The sequence below is a fragment of the Scyliorhinus canicula genome, chromosome 2, assembly GCF_902713615.1.
Source record: "Scyliorhinus canicula chromosome 2, sScyCan1.1, whole genome shotgun sequence".
Lineage (NCBI taxonomy): Eukaryota > Metazoa > Chordata > Chondrichthyes > Carcharhiniformes > Scyliorhinidae > Scyliorhinus > Scyliorhinus canicula.
In genome coordinates, this window is record NC_052147.1 from 129,805,759 (window position 1) to 129,825,202 (window position 19,444).

Here is a 19,444-nt window from a genome sequence, read left to right on the forward strand (position 1 = left end):
TGACCAAAGATCTATCCAAGTTTGCTCTGGAACACTCTGCTTCTAGCAGCAGACCTCATTATTTGTGTTTTTAAGAATCAGGTTATTTTATTGCATTTCCTGGACAGGATACCAATAACTAAACTGTGTAAATAAAGTAATGTTTGGAGGTAGAGAAAAGTAGAAATACTAGATATTCAGAGAATTGATCATAGCAACAAGTTCAGCCATTTTCTCACTTGCTCGGAATCTTCCAGTTGGACTTCTAGATCACGTGCTCGTTCTTCCAGTGTCTCCATGTGTTCACTCTGGTCCTTTAGATTCTGCTGGAACAGAGAGATTTGCTGCTGGGCCTGAAGGAGTTCTACATATCCGGGGCTTTTGCTTTTCAGGGTCTCACTTGCCTGCAACACAATATTACACTTGAAAACTAATCATAAATACTTTTTTTTGGCAGAACTTCTTAAAGGCAAATTTCTTAGTTATTTTATTCCCACAATTGCATAATAGCCAGGTGGTAACTGGAATTGGGTTTAACAACGTGTGCACAGAAGCCTCATCCAATGAAATATTTCCTTCTCCTGAAAATATTGAGGGGAGGAATTTGGATTTCTGGTACACTAATGCCACTGGTTTCTGAAATGCAATGCCATTGATAACACCAAAAATTCTAAGTACTCCAAGTCCGGTGACAATAACCCCACAAGTTTCTTTAAATGCAATGTTCGCAATTGCTCCCAATTTCCAGAATTCCATTTATCAGCTACTAAACTCAGGAATTCAAATTCAGTGCCTCTGTTGTGATGAATGTAAGAAATTGGTATAGAGGCAGCACAGTGACACAGTGGTTAGCACTGCTGCCTCACAGCACCAGGGACCTGGGTTCAATTCCAACCTTAGGTGACTGTGTGCAGTTTGCACGTTCTCCCAGTGTCTGCATGGATTTTCTGTGGGTGCTCCAGTTTCCAAAGATGTGCAGGTCAGGTGGATTGGCCATGCTAAATGCCCCTTAAGTGTCCAAAAATGTTAGGTGGGGTTACTGGGTTAAGATGGGGGCATGGGCATTAATGGTGCTCTTTCGGAGGGTCGGTGCAGACTTGATGAGCCAAATGGCCTCCTTGTACACTGAAGGGATTCTCTAATTCTCTAATATTGTATTATATGTATCTGGCACAGTAATATTTTTATAAGTCTGGGTTAGGGTGTGTATTTATCTGCTGCAGTAATATTCTTAAAAATCCTGGTCAAAAAGACAAACAGATTTTGTAGCTGCAAAATGTGCAATTAAGATGATGTAAAAGTAAATCATCACTCTTTTCAACCATGTTTATGTTAACAAGGAGCGGTCACGAGGCGGAGGGCATAGCCGCAGACAGGGGGGCAGATACCTGATGGTACGGGGCAGACTGGAGGGGAGAAGAGTGGTGCTGCTGAATATATATGCCCTGAACTGGGATGACGTGGACTTCATTAAAAGAGTGCTGGGGAAGATCCCGGACCTGGACTCTCACAGCCTAATAACGGGGGGTGGCACTTTAACATGGTCCTTGACCCAGCTTTGGACCGGTCATGTCCCAGAACGGGTAGACTCCCAGCAATGGCGAGGGAGCTGAAAGGGTTTATGGAGCAAATGGGGGCAGTGGACCCCTGGAGATCCAGAAGCCGACAGGAAGGGGCTATTCGTTTTACTCGCACGTCCATAAAGTATATTCTAGGATAGATTTCTTTGTACTAAGCAGGGATTGTGTAGGGGAGGTAAAGAACACGGAATATTTGGCAATTACTATCTCAGACCATGCCCCGCACTGGGTAGACCTGCAGGTCGGGGGGGGCGAACTACCAACACCCGCAATGGAGGCTAGACGTGGGACTGCTGTCGGAGGAGGGGATCTGTGAGAGGCTTCGGAGGTGTATCTGCTGCAGTAATATTCTTTAAAATCCTGGTCTAAAAGACAAACAGACTTTGTAGCTGCAAAATGTGCAATTAAGATGTTGTAAAAGTAAATCACCACTCTTTGCAACCATGTTTATGTTAACAAGGAGCAGTCATGAGGCGGAGGGCATAGCCGCAGACAGGGGGGCAGATGCCTGATGGTACGGGGCAGACTGGAGGGGAGAAGAGTGGTGCTGGTGAATATATATGCCCCGGACTGGGATGACGTGGGGGGGGGACTTTAACATGGTCCTTGACCCGGCTTTGGATCGGTCATGTCCCAGAACGGGTAGACTCCCAGCAATGGCAAGGGAGCCAAAAGGGTTTATGGAGCAAATGGGGGCAGTGGACCCCTGGAGATCCAGACAGCCGACAGGAAGGGGCTATTCGGTTTACTCGCATGTCCATAAAGTATATTCTAGGATAGATTTCTTTGTACTAAGCAGGGATTGTATAGGGGAGGTAAAGAACACGGAATATTCGACAATTACTATCTCAGACCATGCCCCGCACTGGGTAGACCTGCAGATCGGGGGGGGGGGGGGGGGAGAACTACCAACACCCACAATGGAGGCTAGACGTGGGACTGCTGTCGGAGGAGGGGATCTGTGAGAGGCTTCGTGGGTGTATCTGCTGCAATAATATTCTTAAAAATCCTGGTCTAATAGACAAACAGACTTTGTACCTGCAAAATGTGCAATTAAGATGTTGTAAAAGTAAATCATCACTCTTTTCAACCATGTTTATGTTAACAAGGAGCGGTCATGAGGCGGAGGGCAGGTGAATGACACGGGGAGGTCTCAGCGGCGACCCTGTGGGAGGCGCTAAAGGCAGTAGTGCGGGGGGAGCTGATTTCAATTGGCGCCAACAGAGCCAAGGCAGACAGGGCAGAGATGGATAGATTGGTCAGGGAAATGGGTTGGATAGATGAAGAGCACGCGGAGTCCCTGAGGGAGGTTTTACTCAGCGAGAGGCAGAGACTACAGGCAGAACTGGGGACACTATCCACGAGTAGGGCCATGGAACAGCTCAGGAAGGCGAGGGACGTGGTGTACGAGCATGGGGAAAAGTCTCACAGACTGTTAGCGCAGCAACTCAGGAAGAGGGAGGCGGCCAGGGAAATAAGTAGAGTGATGGATGGGGAGGGGCGCAAAGTGGAGGACCCGGCAGGATTGAATAAGGTATTCCGGGACTTCTATCGCAAGCTGTATACTTCGGAGCCGCCGGAAGAACCGGAGGAGATGAAAAGGTTTCTGGATGGGTTAACATTCCCAACAGTAGATGGGGGGGCGAGTGGATGAGCTGGGGGCCCCAATTACAGTGAAGGAGGTATTGGGGGGCCTAAAGGCCATGCAGTCGGGGAAAGCCCCGGGGCCGGATGGATACCCAGTAGAGTTCTATAGGAAGTTCTCTGAGCTGGTGGGCCCGGTCTCGGCGAGGGTTTTCAATGAGGCAAGGGACAGAGGGACCCTGCTGCCGACAATGTCGCAAGCCACTATATCACTGATATTGAAGCGGGGTAAAAACCCGGAGGCGTGCGGGTCCTACAGGCCAATCTCCCTGATTAATGTTGACGCCAAGCTCCTAGCAAAGGTACTGCCGGTTAGAATGGAGGACTGCGTACCGGAGGCGATTGGAGAGGACCAAACTGGGTTTGAGAAAGGTAGGCAGCTGGCGGCCAACCTGAGAATATTACTTAATGTGATAATGATGCACCCGGCGGGCAGGGAGGTGGAGGTAGTGGTGGCGATGGACGCCGAGAAGGCCTTTGACCGGGTGGAGTGGGACTATCTATGGGAGGTGCTCAGACGGTTTGGGTTCGGGGAGGGACTGGTGAATTGGATCAAATTATTATATCGAGCCCCAAAGGCCAGCGTCAGGACTAACAGGGAAGTGTCAGAGTACTTTAGGCTATACCGAGGGACCAGACAGGGCTGCCCGCTCTCCCCGATGCTGTTTGCGCTGGCCATAGAGCCGCTGGCAATTGCGCTGAGAGCCGCAGAGGGATGAAAGGGGATGGTGAGGGGCGGAGTAGAACATAGGGTCTCTCTTTATGCGGACGAGCTGCTCCTGTACGTGTCGGACCCAGTGGCCGGGATGGGAATTATACTCGGAATGTTGAGGAAGTTCGGCCAGTTCTCAGGATACAAATTAAATACGGTCAAGAGTGAAATGTTTGTGGTACAGGCAAGGGCCAGGAGAACAGATTGAGAGGGCTACCGTTTAGGCTGGTTGAGGAAAATTTCCGGTACTTGGGAATCCAGGTGGCGCGAGACTGGGGCAGGCTGCACAAATTAAATTTGGCTAGGGTGGTGGAGCAAATGAAGGGAGAGTTTCAGAGATGGGATGCACCCCTGCTGTCGCTGGCAGGGAGGGTGCAGACTGTAAAGATGACAATCCTCCCTAGATTTCTGTTTGCTTTTCAGTGCCTCCCGATCTTTGTCCCACAGTCCTTCTTCAAAAGAGTTACCAGGATGATCATGAGCTTTGTCTGGGCGGGAAAATCCCCGCGGGTGAAGAAGGCGATGCTGGAGAGGAACCGCAGCGAGGGAGGGCTGGCTTTGCCGAGTCTGATTAATTATTACTGGGCGGCCAACATCGCCATGATAAGGAAGTGGATGGTGGGTACGGGGTCTATCTGGGAGCGGATGGAGGCGTCTTCGTGCAGGGGCTCCAGCTTGGCAGCCCTGGTCACGGCTCCTCTACCGCTGCCGCCAGCCAGGTACTCCACCAGCCTGGTAGTGGTGGCGACCCTGCGGATATGGGGCCAGTAGAGGAGGCATGTAGGGGAGACGGGGGCGTGGTTTGGGCGCCAATCTGCGACAACCATCTGTTTGCCCCTGGGAGTATGGATGGGGGGTTTCAAGCATGGCGGCGGGCGGGGATGGGAAGGGTGGGCGATATGTTCCTGGAAGGGAGCTTTGCGAGTTTGAGGAGCTTGGAGGAGAAATTTGGTCTGGTAAGGGGAAATGATTTTAGGTACCTACAGTTGCGGGACTTTGTCCGTAGACAGGTCCCATCCTTCCCACGCCTCCCGTCAATGGGGATTCAAGACAGAATAGTCTCTAGGGGAGGAAGAAGGGGAGGGTAGAGTCTCTGATATTTATAGGGTGCTCATGAGGGAGGAAGGGTCCCAGACGGAGGAACTTAAACTTAAATGGGAGGAGGAGCTAGGCGCGGAAATGGAGGACGGGCTGTGGGCAGAGGCCCCGAGTAGGGTAAATTCGACCACAACATGTGCCAGGCTCGGCCTAATTCAATTTAAGGTCGTTCACCGGGCCCACATGACGGTGGCTCGGATGAGCAAATTCTTTGGGATAGAGGACAAAGCGCTAGGTGCGCAGGAGGACCAGCGAACCACGTTCATATGTTTTGGGCATGCCCCAAGCTTAGGGGGTATTGGGAGGGATTTGCGGGCGTCATGTACCGGGTGCTAAAAACAAGGGTGGCGATGGGTCCAGGGGTGGCAGTTTTTGAGGTTCCGTAAGACCCGGGAGTCCAGGGGGAGAAAGAGGCCGATGTTTTGACCTTTGCTTCCCTGATAGCCCGGCGACGAATACTATTGGCATGGAGGGACTCAAAGCCCCCAAAGACTGAGTTGTGGCTTGCGGACATGTCGATTTTCCTGGATATGGAAAAAATTAAGTTCGCCTTGAGGGGATCTGTACAGGGGTTCGCCCGAAGGTGGCAACCATTTATTGACTTCTTTGCGGGAGAGTGAGCGTCAGCAGGGGGAGGGGATGGGGGGGGGGGGGGGGGGGGGGGGGGGGTAGAGTAGAAGGGATAAATTGGCGGGTAGTACCGGTGGGAGAGGAGCGGCCTTGTGCAGTATGTTGCGACTGAAGTATTGAATGTACGTGGATGTTTGCACATTTTTGTCTTCTTTCTGTTGATGTCTGTAACTGTTTACAAAGCCAAAAACAACCTCAATAAAATTGTTTATTTAAAAAAAACAAGGAGCGATCTATTGGCATTGTCTTATAATTTCTGGGGGTTCCCTGGGGAATATATAATTAGAGACATTGTGTTTAAACTTAAGCAAGTAGGTCATGGGATTTGAGTGGATTAAAGATGATGCAATTAATGGGAAGAGCCAGGACTCCAGCAGTCTGTTTTAGTTAATTTCAACAAGTTGTGAGCTGAACAACAGCTTTTGCAGAAGGCTGTTAGATTCAGAATTAATCCAACAGACAGGGATTTGCAGATGGTTTACTGAAAAAGTCTCTCTCTCTCTTCAACCAGTCTTTCAAAAGAACTCTTTATCCAGAGGCCAGCAAGTAATCCTGAATTTGCTAACTTTATTTTTAAGTTTTTTTTGACCTGTGATGGGTTTCGCTTGATTAGAGATAGTGACAGTAACAGCTAAAAGTTAAGCGTTTCCTTTTATTGTTAAGCATTGGTAACTGGTAATTGTAAGCTATATTTCTGCGCTGTTAATGTAGGTTAATATAGTGTTAATAATAAAGTTTGTTTGGGGCAGCACGGTGGCCTAGTGGTTAGCACAACCGCCTCATGGCGCTGAGGTCCCAGGTTCGATCCCGGCTCTGGGTCACTGTCCGTGTGGAGTTTGCACATTCTCCCCGTGTCTGCGTGGGTTTCGCCCCCACAACCCAAAAATGTGCAGAGTAGGTGGATTGGCCATGCTAAATTGCCCCTTAATTGGAAAAAATAATTGGCTAATCTAAATTTTAAAAAAATAAATAAATAATAAAGTTTGTTTTAATATACCATACCTCCATTTATGTGTGGAATAATTCCTGGAACATGGTATTCTTTCAAAAGAGTTTTACAAATGAACAAATGTTGGGTTCATTATCCGGTAGCCTAAGAAATGTTGGGATCTGGTCTAGGATCTTAATACTGTAACCAGACATAACACGGAGTACTAATTTTCAGCAAACAAATGCCTGGGACCAGTTCATCCCACATTATTATGTGTTGATCTTGGGCTGGCCCCAAGCCCTAAATAGGCCAAATCAGTGCCAAAGTCATTCTTCAGGCTCTTTTATGCAAGAGTTTGATTGTAATAACCCTAAATTCCCTGACACAAAAAAATTATTTCTCAGTCTTGAAAATCTCAACTGATCCAGCCTTTTGGAAGAGAATTATAAAATCCATTGTTGTGAAAATGTACTTCTTGATTTTCAACTTCTAAATAGCCTATATTTAATCTTATGTTTGTGCTCCCTTGCTCACCCATCAGAGAAAAAGGTTTCAGCGCATCTATCCCATCAATTAATTCCCTTTATGGATTTTAAATTGTAATATGATTGCAACATTCCATCAACGCTCAAGGGCTTTCATTGCTGCCTCACGGCGCCGAGGTCCCAGGTTCGATCCCGGCTCTGGGTCACTGTCTGTGTGGAGTTTGCACATTCTCCCAGTGCTTGGGTGGGTTTCGCCCCCACAACCCAAAGATGTGCAGGGTAGGTAGATTGGCCACAATAAATTGCTCCTTAATTGGAAAAAATGAATTGGTACTCTAAATTTATTTTTTAAAAAGCTCAAGGGCTTCAGGTATATGTAACCTTCCCTCAGAATGTTAAGCACCGGTTTCATTTTGGTGCATCTGCATTATACCTCTCCAAGGCAAATATTATCTTTGCAGGGTTGCGGTGTTCAAAACGGAATACATTACTCCAGATTGGATCTGACCACGGCTCTGTACAACTCAGCTATAATATCTTATATTTTGTATTCTAACCCTCAGAGTCCAACTTTTTATTCGCCTTAGTCAACCACAATTATGTTCAATTGTACTAGCTTTCAGTGATGGGTTTCTCCACAGCTCTTATACTCCCATTATGAATAAAATAATGTTATGAGGGGCGAGTTGCCAATGTGGATTGGGAAATATTAAAACAAGATACGGCTGTAAAGACACTTAAAACAGAAAGGGATTAGTGATAGTAAAACCTGTCCCATTAAGAGGCAGGCAAAATTATTGTACACAATAAGGAAATGATAGACACATTAATCCAACACTTTATTAGTATTCTACTATGAAGACAGATACAGAGGGGGACTGAGGCTCCAGTGAGAATGATAAATTTAAAAGAAATCAATAAAATACTAACATTGCAAAAATGAAATGGGACGAAGTGGCAATTTGATGATCTACATTCTGAAAATGAAATGAAAATGAAAATCGCTTATTGTCACGAGTATGCTTCAATGAAGTTACTGTGAAAAGCCCCTAGTCGCCAGATTCCGGCGCCTGTCCGGGGAGGCTGGTACGGGAATCAAACCGTGCTGCTGGCCTGCTTGGTCTGCTTTTAAAAGCCAGCGATTTAGCCGAGTGAGCTAAACCAGCCCCTCGTGTTGTTAATGAGATAGCTGCAAAGATAGTGGATGCATTGGTTTTGATCTTTTAGAATTCCTTAGATTCTCGAACATTCCCAAGGGTCGGAAGATAGCAAACATAACCTTACTATTTCAGAAAGGAGGAAGAGAGAAAATGGGGAGTCAAAGGCCAGTTAATTTATCAGTAGAAAGCAAAATGCTAGGACCTGTGATTTGCTACGTAGTAGCAGGGCATTTTGAAAACCATAACATGAGTAATCAGAGTCAGCATTGAATTATGAGGAGGAAAATAGGGTTTAACAAATGTTAGAGTTTTTGAGATTGTAAGTAACAGGGTAAGATAAGGGGGGAGGGGAACCAATGGATATCATGCATTTAGGTTATCAAAAAATATTTAATAAGGTGTCACACAAGAGTTTATTGCACAAACTAAGGCTCAAGTAATCATGGTTAATCCTCATGGATTGAGGACTGGTTAATGTATCAGTAGTGGTAGTTCATGGAGCTGTGTCACCTTGCCTTGTCCTATGAATAATGCAAAGTGGTGCCCCTCAAGCTATATAACCATATATCAGTCAGGGGCGGGATGGTGGCACAGTGGTTAACACTGCTGCCTCTCAGCACCAGGGACCTGGGTTCAATTCCAGTCTTGGATGACTGTCTGTGTACCTGGGATGGGAGAATTATTCTACGAGGAATGGATTGAGCACACTAGGCCTACATTTCTGGGTATTTAGAAGAATCTAGCTAGTTCAAACATAAAAAATTCTGAAGGAGTTTGACAGCATGGATGCTCAGGGAAATTTTCCCTGGTTCAGGAATCTAGAACACAGTGTTAGAATAAGTGACCTGTCATTTAGGTCTCAGATGAGGAGATTTGAAGGAGTTGTGAATCTTTGTAATTCTCTGACCCAAATAGCTGTGGATACTTAGTTGTAAAAAAAAACAAATGGCCGAATTCAACTCCTATTATGTACCTATGTTCTAAAATATTCCATTTGTTTCTGCAGACCCCAAAGATCTGTACTTGGCCCCTTCCAATTTCTCATCCAGCTCAGTGACATTTAGAAACATATAATGTTTCACATATACATTAATACCATCTAGATGTACTTCAGAACCACCTATCACTGCCTATGCCCTCAATCAGATTCGTCCTGCAGCTCATCAGTATTTGATGATCAAGTATTTCCTTGAATTAAATATTAAGAAAACAAAACCAAATTGCCCTCCCAGAAAATTATCATGCTGGTGATTCATTGTGCATATACCCTCCTCCTTTTCTACAAACTTCAACAATGTGCATTTATATAGCAATTTTCATACAGTAAAACATCCCAAAGTGCTTCACAGGAGTGATCATCAGAGAAATTGAGACACCGATCATACTAGGTCAGTTAACCAGAAAATACCTGTTGCAATTGTTGCTGTAAAGATTGAATCTGATCAGTTAACTTCAAAGCTTCTTGTTGGACCTCATCTCTGTTCCGAATAACCTGCTGCAGGTTATCAGTAAGCTGGCTAATAATATCATTCCTCTTCTGTACTGCCATCTCCAACTCCTGGTGGGACCAGAACAAAATAAGCATGTTTTTTTACAAATATATCGAATTTACATAGTTTTTAAATTTGAGGATGACAAATGATGACTGCCAGAGAGTGCTTTAATTCCTGCACAAGAGCCCTGCACACCACCCCATCTCTCCAACATCATCCAGCTTTACAACTTTCCAAGAACTTAACATCCCACCAGCTCTACCCTCGTGCAACTTCCCAAGCCCCATCACGGGCAAGTGTGTCTTCAGCTCTCCCGGCCCAAAAGTTCCCAGCCTCAGCGTCACTCTCTTCCTCTCAACGCTATTTGCCACCCTTCAAATAACATATTCATAAACTGCACCTTCAACATAATAAAATTTCCCAAGGAAATTCACGACCATTATAAAGCATAATTAGACACACAGTCACGGAAGTAATATATGGGTAGATGGTCAAAGCTTGGTCAAAAAGGTAGATTTTAAGGACCATCTTAAAAAGGAGGAGGAGGAAGAGAGGTGTAGGGAGGGAATGGCACTGCTTAGGGCTTTGGCAGCTGAAGGCACAACCACCACTGATGGAATGATTTAAATTAAGGTGCCTATCAGGCCAGAATTAGATGGGTGCAGATATCCGAGGATTGAGACTTGGGAGGAGATTAGTGGGATAGGGAGGGCAAGGTGGTGGAAAAGGATAAGAAATTTTAAAAAGAAAATCACGGTTTTGCTTTAACAGGAGCCAATGTAGGTCAGCCAGAACAGGTGCACCAGGGGAATAGAAATTGGTGTGACCCAAGTAGCAGAGTTTTGAATGATCTCAAGAATCTAACCACCCTTTATATTCAACAACATTACCCTCACTGAACAGCCACAACCAACATTCTAGAGTTTACCAGAAACGGAACTGGATCAACAATATAAATACTGTGGCTACGAGAGTCACAATGGTAAGTAAACTCACCTGACACCCCAAAGCCTGTGCATCATCTCTACAAGGAACAAGTCAGGAGAAACATTACAAAATACTATCCACTTGCCAGGATTATTTCAGTTCCAACAAACTCAGGAAAGTCGACATAATTTTGTATAAAGCAGCCCATTGATCACTACCCCATCCACCACCACTGTGGCAGTGTGTACCATCTAAAAGATGCACTGCAGCAACTTACCAAGACTCCTTCAACAGCACCTTCCAAACCTGTCTCCTCTACAACCCAGAAGGACAAGGGAACACGACCACCTGCAAATTTCCCTCCAAGCTACACACTATCCTGACTTGGAACTATATAATAACAATAATCTTTAATAGCGTCACAAGTAGGCTTACATTAACACTGCAATGAAGTTACTGTGAAAAGCCCCTGGTCGCCACACTCTGGCTCCTGTTCAGGTACACAGAGGGAGTATGTATGTGCATAAGCCATTGAAGGTAGCAAGACAGGTTGAGAGAGAGATTAATAAAGCATAGTGTACCTGGGTTTTAATAGGTTTTATTAATATTGCCATTCCTTTGCTGGCATTGGATCAAAATGCTTGAACTCCCTTCCCTAGCAGTAATGTGGGTGTACATACTCCACATGACTGGAGCGGTTCAAGTAAGTTCACCACCACCTTCTGATGGGCAATTAAAGCTGGTAAACAAATGCTGGTTTTGCCAGCGATGCTTGCACCATTGAAAGGAATAAAAGAGAATGGAATCCAAGTAATGCAGTCCCAACCAGATGGACCAGGATTTACCAAAGTGCGGTTCGCGACCCACAGGTGGATCACAAGTGGGTGTCGTGAGGGTCACAGAGCAATCAGTCACGGCTTTCCCGCGATGATCTCGATGTTGGGAGAAGGGCCCAATGGCCACTGTGACATTTTTATTGAAAATGGCAGCCGCTTCGCTGTTTAAAGGAGAAGGAAATGTGTGAAGTCTTCCAACCATAAGCGGCAACAGTGAATGGGTCACACACCCTGCACATACAGTTGATGTCAAGCGCTCTCCATATCCGCGCTTGTGGCGCCAAATTACATTGGAGAGCTTCTTCCATTTTAAGATGAATCATTTTCTTACAAGTCAGAGACGGCCAGAAATACCAAGTAGGCAGAGTATCGACTGCTAGGATCTCAAATCTCAATTTGGAGAGCACTGCTCAGAAGAGTCCAGGGCAGGAACAGAACATGCTAGGGTTAGCTCTGTACAGAAAACCAGAGCCTCTGGTTAACAGCCCTTAAAGAAGAAACTTAACTTAGGAACAAAGCTGTAGAAAGATGATTTCTTGAGGTATGGTTTTGTCAATTGTGCCAATGCAAATAAGGACGCAAAGCCCATGTGTCATATGCAGGGAAGTACTTGCAGATGAGGCAAGTTTCAGATTTTGAAAGTGAAGTAGTAGGTGAGAAATTCCTTTCGAGGTCGAGATCCAGAATTCAGGCTCCAAATGAAGACTACGCTGCTGTACTTAACCTGTGAAATCACATTAAAAACACACCAAAAGTCTATGAGGCTGTCTGCATTCTGGAGTAGCACCTCCCAGGAGTATCCAGTGCTGAGTAAAACAAGCATTTTGTTGGTATCACCCTTCATGGCAACCTACATGTGCAAGGTTGGATTTTCCATTCTCACAAAGATGAAGACTGCACAAGGAACTGGTTGAAGTCTGCAACTGACCTGTGCAATGCTCTCTCCTCCAGCGAACCTGATGGGAGTGAAATCGTGAGGACCAAGCTGTCTCCCCATTCACATTAAAGCAAATGCGGCGTGGGTCACAAAGACCGACTGGCTGGCAAATGTGGGTCCCGGGAAAAAAAAATTCAAAAACACTGAGCTAGACAATAGTGCAGAGGCATTAGGGGAGGATGGTGTAGTCAACTAGGTCAAAAGCGGCAGACAAGTTGAAACGGCCAAGGAGGGTTATTTTACCTTTGTTACAGACAGACAAACAGGATGTAATTTCTGACTTTCATGAGCCAGTTCAATGATGTGCAGGGGTGGAATCATGATCGAGGAGATTTAAATATGGAATTCTGGGAAAGATAAGCACAGAGGTGGGAAGCGACTTGTTCGAGTAGAGGTAAAGGAAACGGGGTGGCAAAATAGAATAGTCAACTGTTGACTTATATGAGGAGAGGGATGATGATGACAGATATAAATGAGAGAGGACAATACTTGAACAGAGAACAATATTGGCTAATATGGGGATCAGGAGGGGAAGTGATTTCGCCAGCAGATTTATACAAAGAGAATTGAGGGAGCATGAGATAGGTCTTTTCCACACGATGAGGTGAGAGGGCATGACAGGAGATAGGACATAAACTCAAGAAACCTGCAGGTTCAGGCACTCAGCAGGGAGCAATGTTCGATTGGTAGGTCTCATGTAATAGAGAATATATTCTTATTAAATATGCATCACTTGATGTGTAGTGACTTCGGCAGAGTGCTTGCATGGAGTTTGGGCAAGTCACCATCTTTGATTAAATGAATAAAACCTCTTAATAAACTTCTCATCGTGATTTACAAAAATCCAGAGTGGGCACCTCCCACACCTTTTCTCTTTGATGCAAAGAAATATAAAAGAGAAAACTGGCGACAAGGATTGAGGTTGGAAAAATTGCCAAATATATATTTTTTGTCAACTCAACAGTTGAGGCGGCATTGGGGGCAACGGAAGATTCTCGGGACTGGACTCATATACAAATCGGGCAAAGCCCTGCTGGCAATGCTAACAGTTTAAATTGCAACTGTGAGTAAGTAGTCCGACTGTCAGGTAAGACTTCCTTGTGCTGAAGTGAGTGGAGTCGGGGCTGCACACGGTGAAGCTGTGGGGAACGGAGATTTTGAAATCTGCCAACTCTGCACGGGCCACTACTCGGGGGAGGTGGGAAGTGCAAATACTTATGTATAAAGAGGGAAGGATTTCCTTAGTTGCTTGTTCAAGGGATTGTTTGTGCCATACCTTCCAACACTGTCAGAAGGGAGGAAGTGTAGACCCAAGGAGCTAAGATCCAAAAATGAAAGGAAGAACAGGCGTTGTTTGATGAACATTATGCAACATTAAATTCATACAGAGAAGAATCCAATTGTTTTTAATAGTTAATCAGGCACCGGAGGACCTAAAGGTCGCAACATTTCTCAGCTTAAAGCATTTATGGTGCCACACAATCTTGTTCACCCAGCAAAACCAGGGGACATGTCCTTCAGTGAATTAATGAAAATTTGAGAGGGACATTTCTCTTCTAAACCATTGTTGATTGCAGAACGGTTTCAGTTCCACTGCCGTAGTCAGGAAGATTGTGGAATTATTCTACAGTTTATAGTAACTTTAAGAAGATTAGCTACAGTGTGAATTTAGTATAACACTTGGTGTCTTCGAGTCATGCTGGTTTGTGGACTACCCAGCAAAAATATTCAGAGGAAGCGGCTTATTGGGATTGATATTCTGACAGAAGAGAACGTTTTTAAAAAATAAATTTAGAGTACCCAATTCAATTTTCCAATTAAGGGACAACCAATCCACCTACCCTGCACATCTTTGGGTTGTGGGGGCAAAACCCACGTAAACATGGGGAGAATGTGCAAACTTCACACGAACAGTGACCCAGAGATGGAATCGAACCTGGGACTTTGGCGCCGTGAGGCTGCAGTGCCGCATAAACCTTGTTTGAAGTTTCCTCTTGTATATTTCACTAATAGATACAATTTGCGACAAAGCCTAACGATTCACCAATATAATGTAAAGTAAATTTGAGTAGCCAGCTGCAAGTCACTCAAAAGGGAATACAAGCTTCTTGAACATAACGTTGACATCACAGAGTTTGATTTTTGGGGCCGCTTTTCACACTTTGGCTCAAACTCCAATAGAGCATAGCTTTGGATGAGCATTTCTGTCATACCAAGACACTGCTCCACTATCGGGATGTCCTTTTCCCAGTTGAAATCCAATTTTCAATTATGTTTGGATGAAAACTTCAAGTACATGAAGATTACGGCCTTCATACTAGCCCGCCTGGTAGACGTGTGGGCAAGAGAGTGACAGTGAGAGAGACAGAGACAGAGAGTGAGACAGAGAGAGAGAGACAGAGAGTGAGAGAGAGAGACAGACAGAGTGAGAGAGAGAGAGAGACGGATAGACAGAGCGAGAGAGAGAGAGAGAGAGAGAGATAGACAGAGAGAGAGAGAGAGAGAGGGGGGGGGGACAGAGATAGAGAGAGGGGGACAGAGATAGAGAGAGAGAGGGGAGAGAGAGAGAGAGAGAGATGGGGCAGAGAGAGAGGGGAGAGAGAGAGAGAGAGAGACGGACAGAGAGAGAGGGAGAGGGGGAGAGGGACAGAGAGAGGGACAGAGAGAGGGAGAGAGAGAGAGGGGAGAGAGCGAGAGAGAGAGCGAGAGAGAGAAGGGAGAGAGAGAGCGAGAGAGAGAGAGAGAGAGAGAGAGCGAGAGAGAGAGCGAGAGAGAGCGAGAGAGAGAGCGAGAGAGAGCGAGAGAGAGCGAGAGAGCGAGAGAGCGAGAGAGATAGAGAAAGGGGGGACAGAGAAAGAGAGAGAGAGAGAGAGAGAGAGACGGACAGAGAGAGAGGGAGAGAGATAGAGAGGGGGACAGAGAAAGAGAGAGAGAGAGAGAGAGAGAGACGACAGAGAGAGGGAGAGGGACAGAGAGAGAGACAGAGACAGAGAGATACAGAGAGTGAGGGAGAGCGAGGAAGAGAGAGAGAGAGAGAGACACACACACACAGAGTGAGAGTGAGAGACAGAGAGAGAGTGTGAGAGAGAGACAGAGTGAGTGAGAGAGAGAGAGAGAGGGACAGACAGAGAGAGAGAGGGACAGACAGAGAGAGAGAGAGACAGAGAGAGGGAGAGAGAGAGGAGGGAGAGAGAGAGAGAGAGAGAGAGAGAGGGACCAGACAGAGAGAGAGAGAGGGACAGACAGAGAGAGAGAGGGACAGACAGAGAGAGAGAGGGGACAGACAGAGAGAGAGAGGGACAGACAGAGAGAGAGAGGGCAGACAGAGAGAGAGAGGGACAGACAGAGAGAGAGAGGGACAGACAGAGGAGAGAGGAGAGGGACAGACAGAGAGAGAGAGGGACAGACAGAGAGAGAGAGGGACAGACAGAGAGAGAGGGACAGAGAGAGAGAGGGGAGACAGAGAGAGAGAGGGACAGACAGAGAGAGAGAGGGAAAGACAGAGAGAGAGAGGGGACAGACAGAGAGAGAGAGGGACAGACAGAGAGAGAGAGGGACAGACACAGAGAGGGACCAGAGAGAGGGACAGGGACACAGAGAGAGAGGGGCAGACCAGAGAGAGAGGACAGACACACAGAGAGAGGGACAGACACAGAGAGAGAGGGACAGACACAGAGAGAGAGGGACAGACAGAGAGAGAGAGGGACAGACAGAGAGAGAGAGGGACAGACAGAGAGAGAGGAGGGACAGACAGAGAGAGAGAGGGACAGACAGAGAGAGAGAGGGACAGACAGAGAGAGAGGGACAGACAGAGAGAGAGAGGGACAGACAGAGAGAGAGAGGGACAGACAGAGAGAGAGAGGGACAGACAGAGAGAGAGAGGGACAGACAGAGAGAGAGAGGGACAGACAGAGAGAGAGAGGGACAGACAGAGAGAGAGAGGGACAGACACAGAGAGAGAGGGACAGACACAGAGAGAGAGGGACAGACACAGAGAGAGAGGGACAGACACAGAGAGAGAGGGACAGACAGAGAGAGAGAGGGACAGACAGAGAGAGAGAGGGACAGACAGAGAGAGAGAGGGACAGACAGAGAGAGAGAGGGACAGACAGAGAGAGAGAGGGACAGACAGAGAGAGAGAGGGACAGACAGAGAGAGAGAGGGACAGACAGAGAGAGAGAGGGACAGACAGAGAGAGAGAGGGACAGACAGAGAGAGAGGGACAGACAGAGAGAGAGAGGGACAGACAGAGAGAGAGAGGGACAGACAGAGATAGAGAGGGACAGACAGAGAGAGAGAGGGACAGACAGAGAGAGAGAGGGACAGACAGAGAGAGAGAGGGACAGACAGAGAGAGAGAGAGGGACAGACACAGAGAGAGAGAGGGGACAGACACACAGAGAGAGAGGGACAGAGAGAGAGAGAGGGACAGACAGAGAGAGAGAGAGAGAGAGGGGCAGACAGAGAGAGAGAGAGAGAGACAGACACAGAGAGAGAGAGAGAGAGAGAGAGAGAGAGAGAGAGAGAGAGAGAGAGAGAGAGAGAGAGAGAGAGAGAGAGAGAGAGACTGAGAGAGAGAAGGGGGGGACAGGGAGAGGGGGAGGGAGGGACAGAGACAGAGAGGGAGAGGGACAGAGACAGAGAGGGAGAGGGACAGAGAGAGGGAGAGGGACATAGAGAGAGAGGGAGAGGGACAGAGAGGGAGAGGGACAGAGAGGGAGAGGGACAGAGAGGGAGAGGGACAGAGAGAGAGGGAGAGGGACAGACAGAGAGAGAGAGAGAGAGGGAGAGGGAGAGGGAGAGAGACAGAGACGGACGCCCGCAGAGGGACAGACAGAGATTACCACTTGCAAGACAACAGCTCAGCAAGAATAGCTATCTTGTTGGTGGGGCATTAGAATGAATGAGCAACTTAGCTGCATTTCAAATAAACACCAGGAAAGTACTAGAGACATCAATACATCTTGGGAGAAGAAAAGTGACTGCTTCCCCATTTTCTCCAAAACAGCAGATAGGAAGAGGATACACTAGAATTAACCTAAACAACGTCCATTTAATTTGCCTTCAATCATCCTGATAGCCGATTGCGACAATATTAACGGAGCTACTGACTAATCATAGCAACCAACGTCTAATAATTAGTCCACAAAAGACCCATAAATAACTAGAGGAAAACTTGTATGGCATGGATCATTGGGGGGGGGGGGGGGGGGGGGGGGGGAATTATAATACAAAAAATGGGCAACGGTGTCATGTAAATAATATCTGTAAACAGTTCATGTCTAGTTTAACAGAAGTAGGCTAGCAACCAACCTGCAGTGGGCAGATTTGTCATTTCAACATTGCAATGAGGTTACATGCCTCAAAATTAGTCACCATGAAAAATTTAAATTGGGCAAGCCTGGTATTCTAGGTCTCGAATAAAGGGAAGCAGGACTGCTTTTTTAAAAGAATGTTCTTTTTATTCATTTATGAGATGATGGATACGATGGTTAGGCCAGCGTTTATTACCCATCCCCAGTTGCCTGATGTGGTCGTGAGCTGCTCCGAGGTGTAGGTATAATCAGTGATGTTGGGCGGGGGTTCCTGGATTTTACCCCAGCGGCAGTGAAGGAACGGCGATATATTTCCAAGTGAGGGTGGCGAGTGACTTGGAGGAGAACCTCCAGATGGTTGGGTTCAGAGGTATCAGCAGCTCTTGCCCTTCTAGATGGTAGCGGTGGTGTGTTTGGAAGGTGCCGTCTAAGGAACCTTGGCGAGTTATGCAATGCATCTTGCAGATGGTATACACGGCTGCCACTGTTCATCGGTGGTGGAGGGATTCAATGCTTGTGGAAGGATAACTATCAAGCGGGCTGCTTTGTCCTGAATGGTGTTGATGAAGCTGCACTCAGTCAAGTGGAAAGTATTCCATTACACTCCTGACATGTGCATTGTAGGTGGTGGACAGGCCTTAGGGGGTCAGCAGGTGAGTTACTCGCCGTAGGATTCTTAGCATTTGACATGCCCTGGTAGTGACAGTATTAACATGGATAGTCCAGTTCAGTTTCTTTTTTTTTTTTAATTTAGAGTACCCAATTAATTTTTTCCAATTAAGAGGCAATTTAGCAGAGCCAATCCACCTACCCTGCACATCTTTGGGTTGTGGGGACGAAACCCACGCAAACACAGGGAGAATGTGCAAACTCCATACAGAGTGTGACCCAGAGCCGGGATCGAACCTGGACCTCGGCGCCGTGCTCCAGTTCAGTTTCTGATCCATGGTAACCCCCAGGCTGTTGATTGTGCAGGGTTCAGCGATGGTAGTGCCATTGAACGTCAAGGAGCGATGGTTAGATACTCTCTTCGAGGAGATGGTCATTGCCTGGCAGTGTGGCGCAAATGTAATTTGCCACTTGCCAGACCAAGCCTGGATATTGTCCAGGTCTTACTGCATTTGGACATGGACTGCTTCATTATCTGAGGAGTCGCTAATAAAGAACAAAGAACAATTACAGCACAGGAACAGGCCTTCGGCCCTCCAAGCCTGCGCCGATCCAGATCCTCTATCTAAAACTGTCGCCTATTTTCGAAGGATCTGTATCCCTCTGCTCCCTGCCCATTCATGCATCTGTCTAGATACATCTCAAATGACACAATCGCGCCCGCTTCTACCACCTTTGCCGGCAATGCATTCCAGGCACCCACCACCCTTTGCGTAAAGAACTTTCCACGTATTTCTCCCTGAAACTTTTCCCCTCTCACATTGAACTCGTGACCCCGAGTAATTGAGTCCCCCACTCTGGGGAAAAAGCTTCTTGCTATCCACCCTGTCTGTACCTCTCATGATTTTGTAGACCTCAATGAGGTCCCCCCTCAACCTCCGTCTTTCTCATGCTGAACATTGTGCAATTATCTGCAAACATCCCCACTTCTGACCTTATGATGGAAGGGAGGTCATTGATGAAGCAGCTGAAGATGGTTGTCCCGAGGACACGACCTGGGGAATTCCTGCAGTAATATCCTGGAATTGAGATAATTGACCTCCAATCAC

At 46.7% G+C, this 19,444-nt stretch overlaps 1 protein-coding gene across 5 annotated transcripts in view; it reads right to left on the reverse strand.

The window, feature by feature from the left end:
* The window catches only part of pcnt (pericentrin), a 352,612-nt gene that overhangs the window by 279,357 nt on the left and 53,811 nt on the right, over positions 1-19,444 (reverse strand). For 4 of the 5 annotated variants that reach the window (XM_038786581.1, XM_038786572.1, XM_038786562.1 and 1 more), the window contains exons 5-6: positions 9,628-9,777; positions 219-383 (exon numbers count right to left, since the gene is read on the reverse strand). In XM_038786581.1, coding sequence (XP_038642509.1) covers positions 219-383; positions 9,628-9,777 — 315 coding nt within the window. The remainder of the gene's footprint in view (positions 1-218; positions 384-9,627; positions 9,778-19,444) is intronic. The other variant, XM_038786588.1, reaches the window with a different exon arrangement.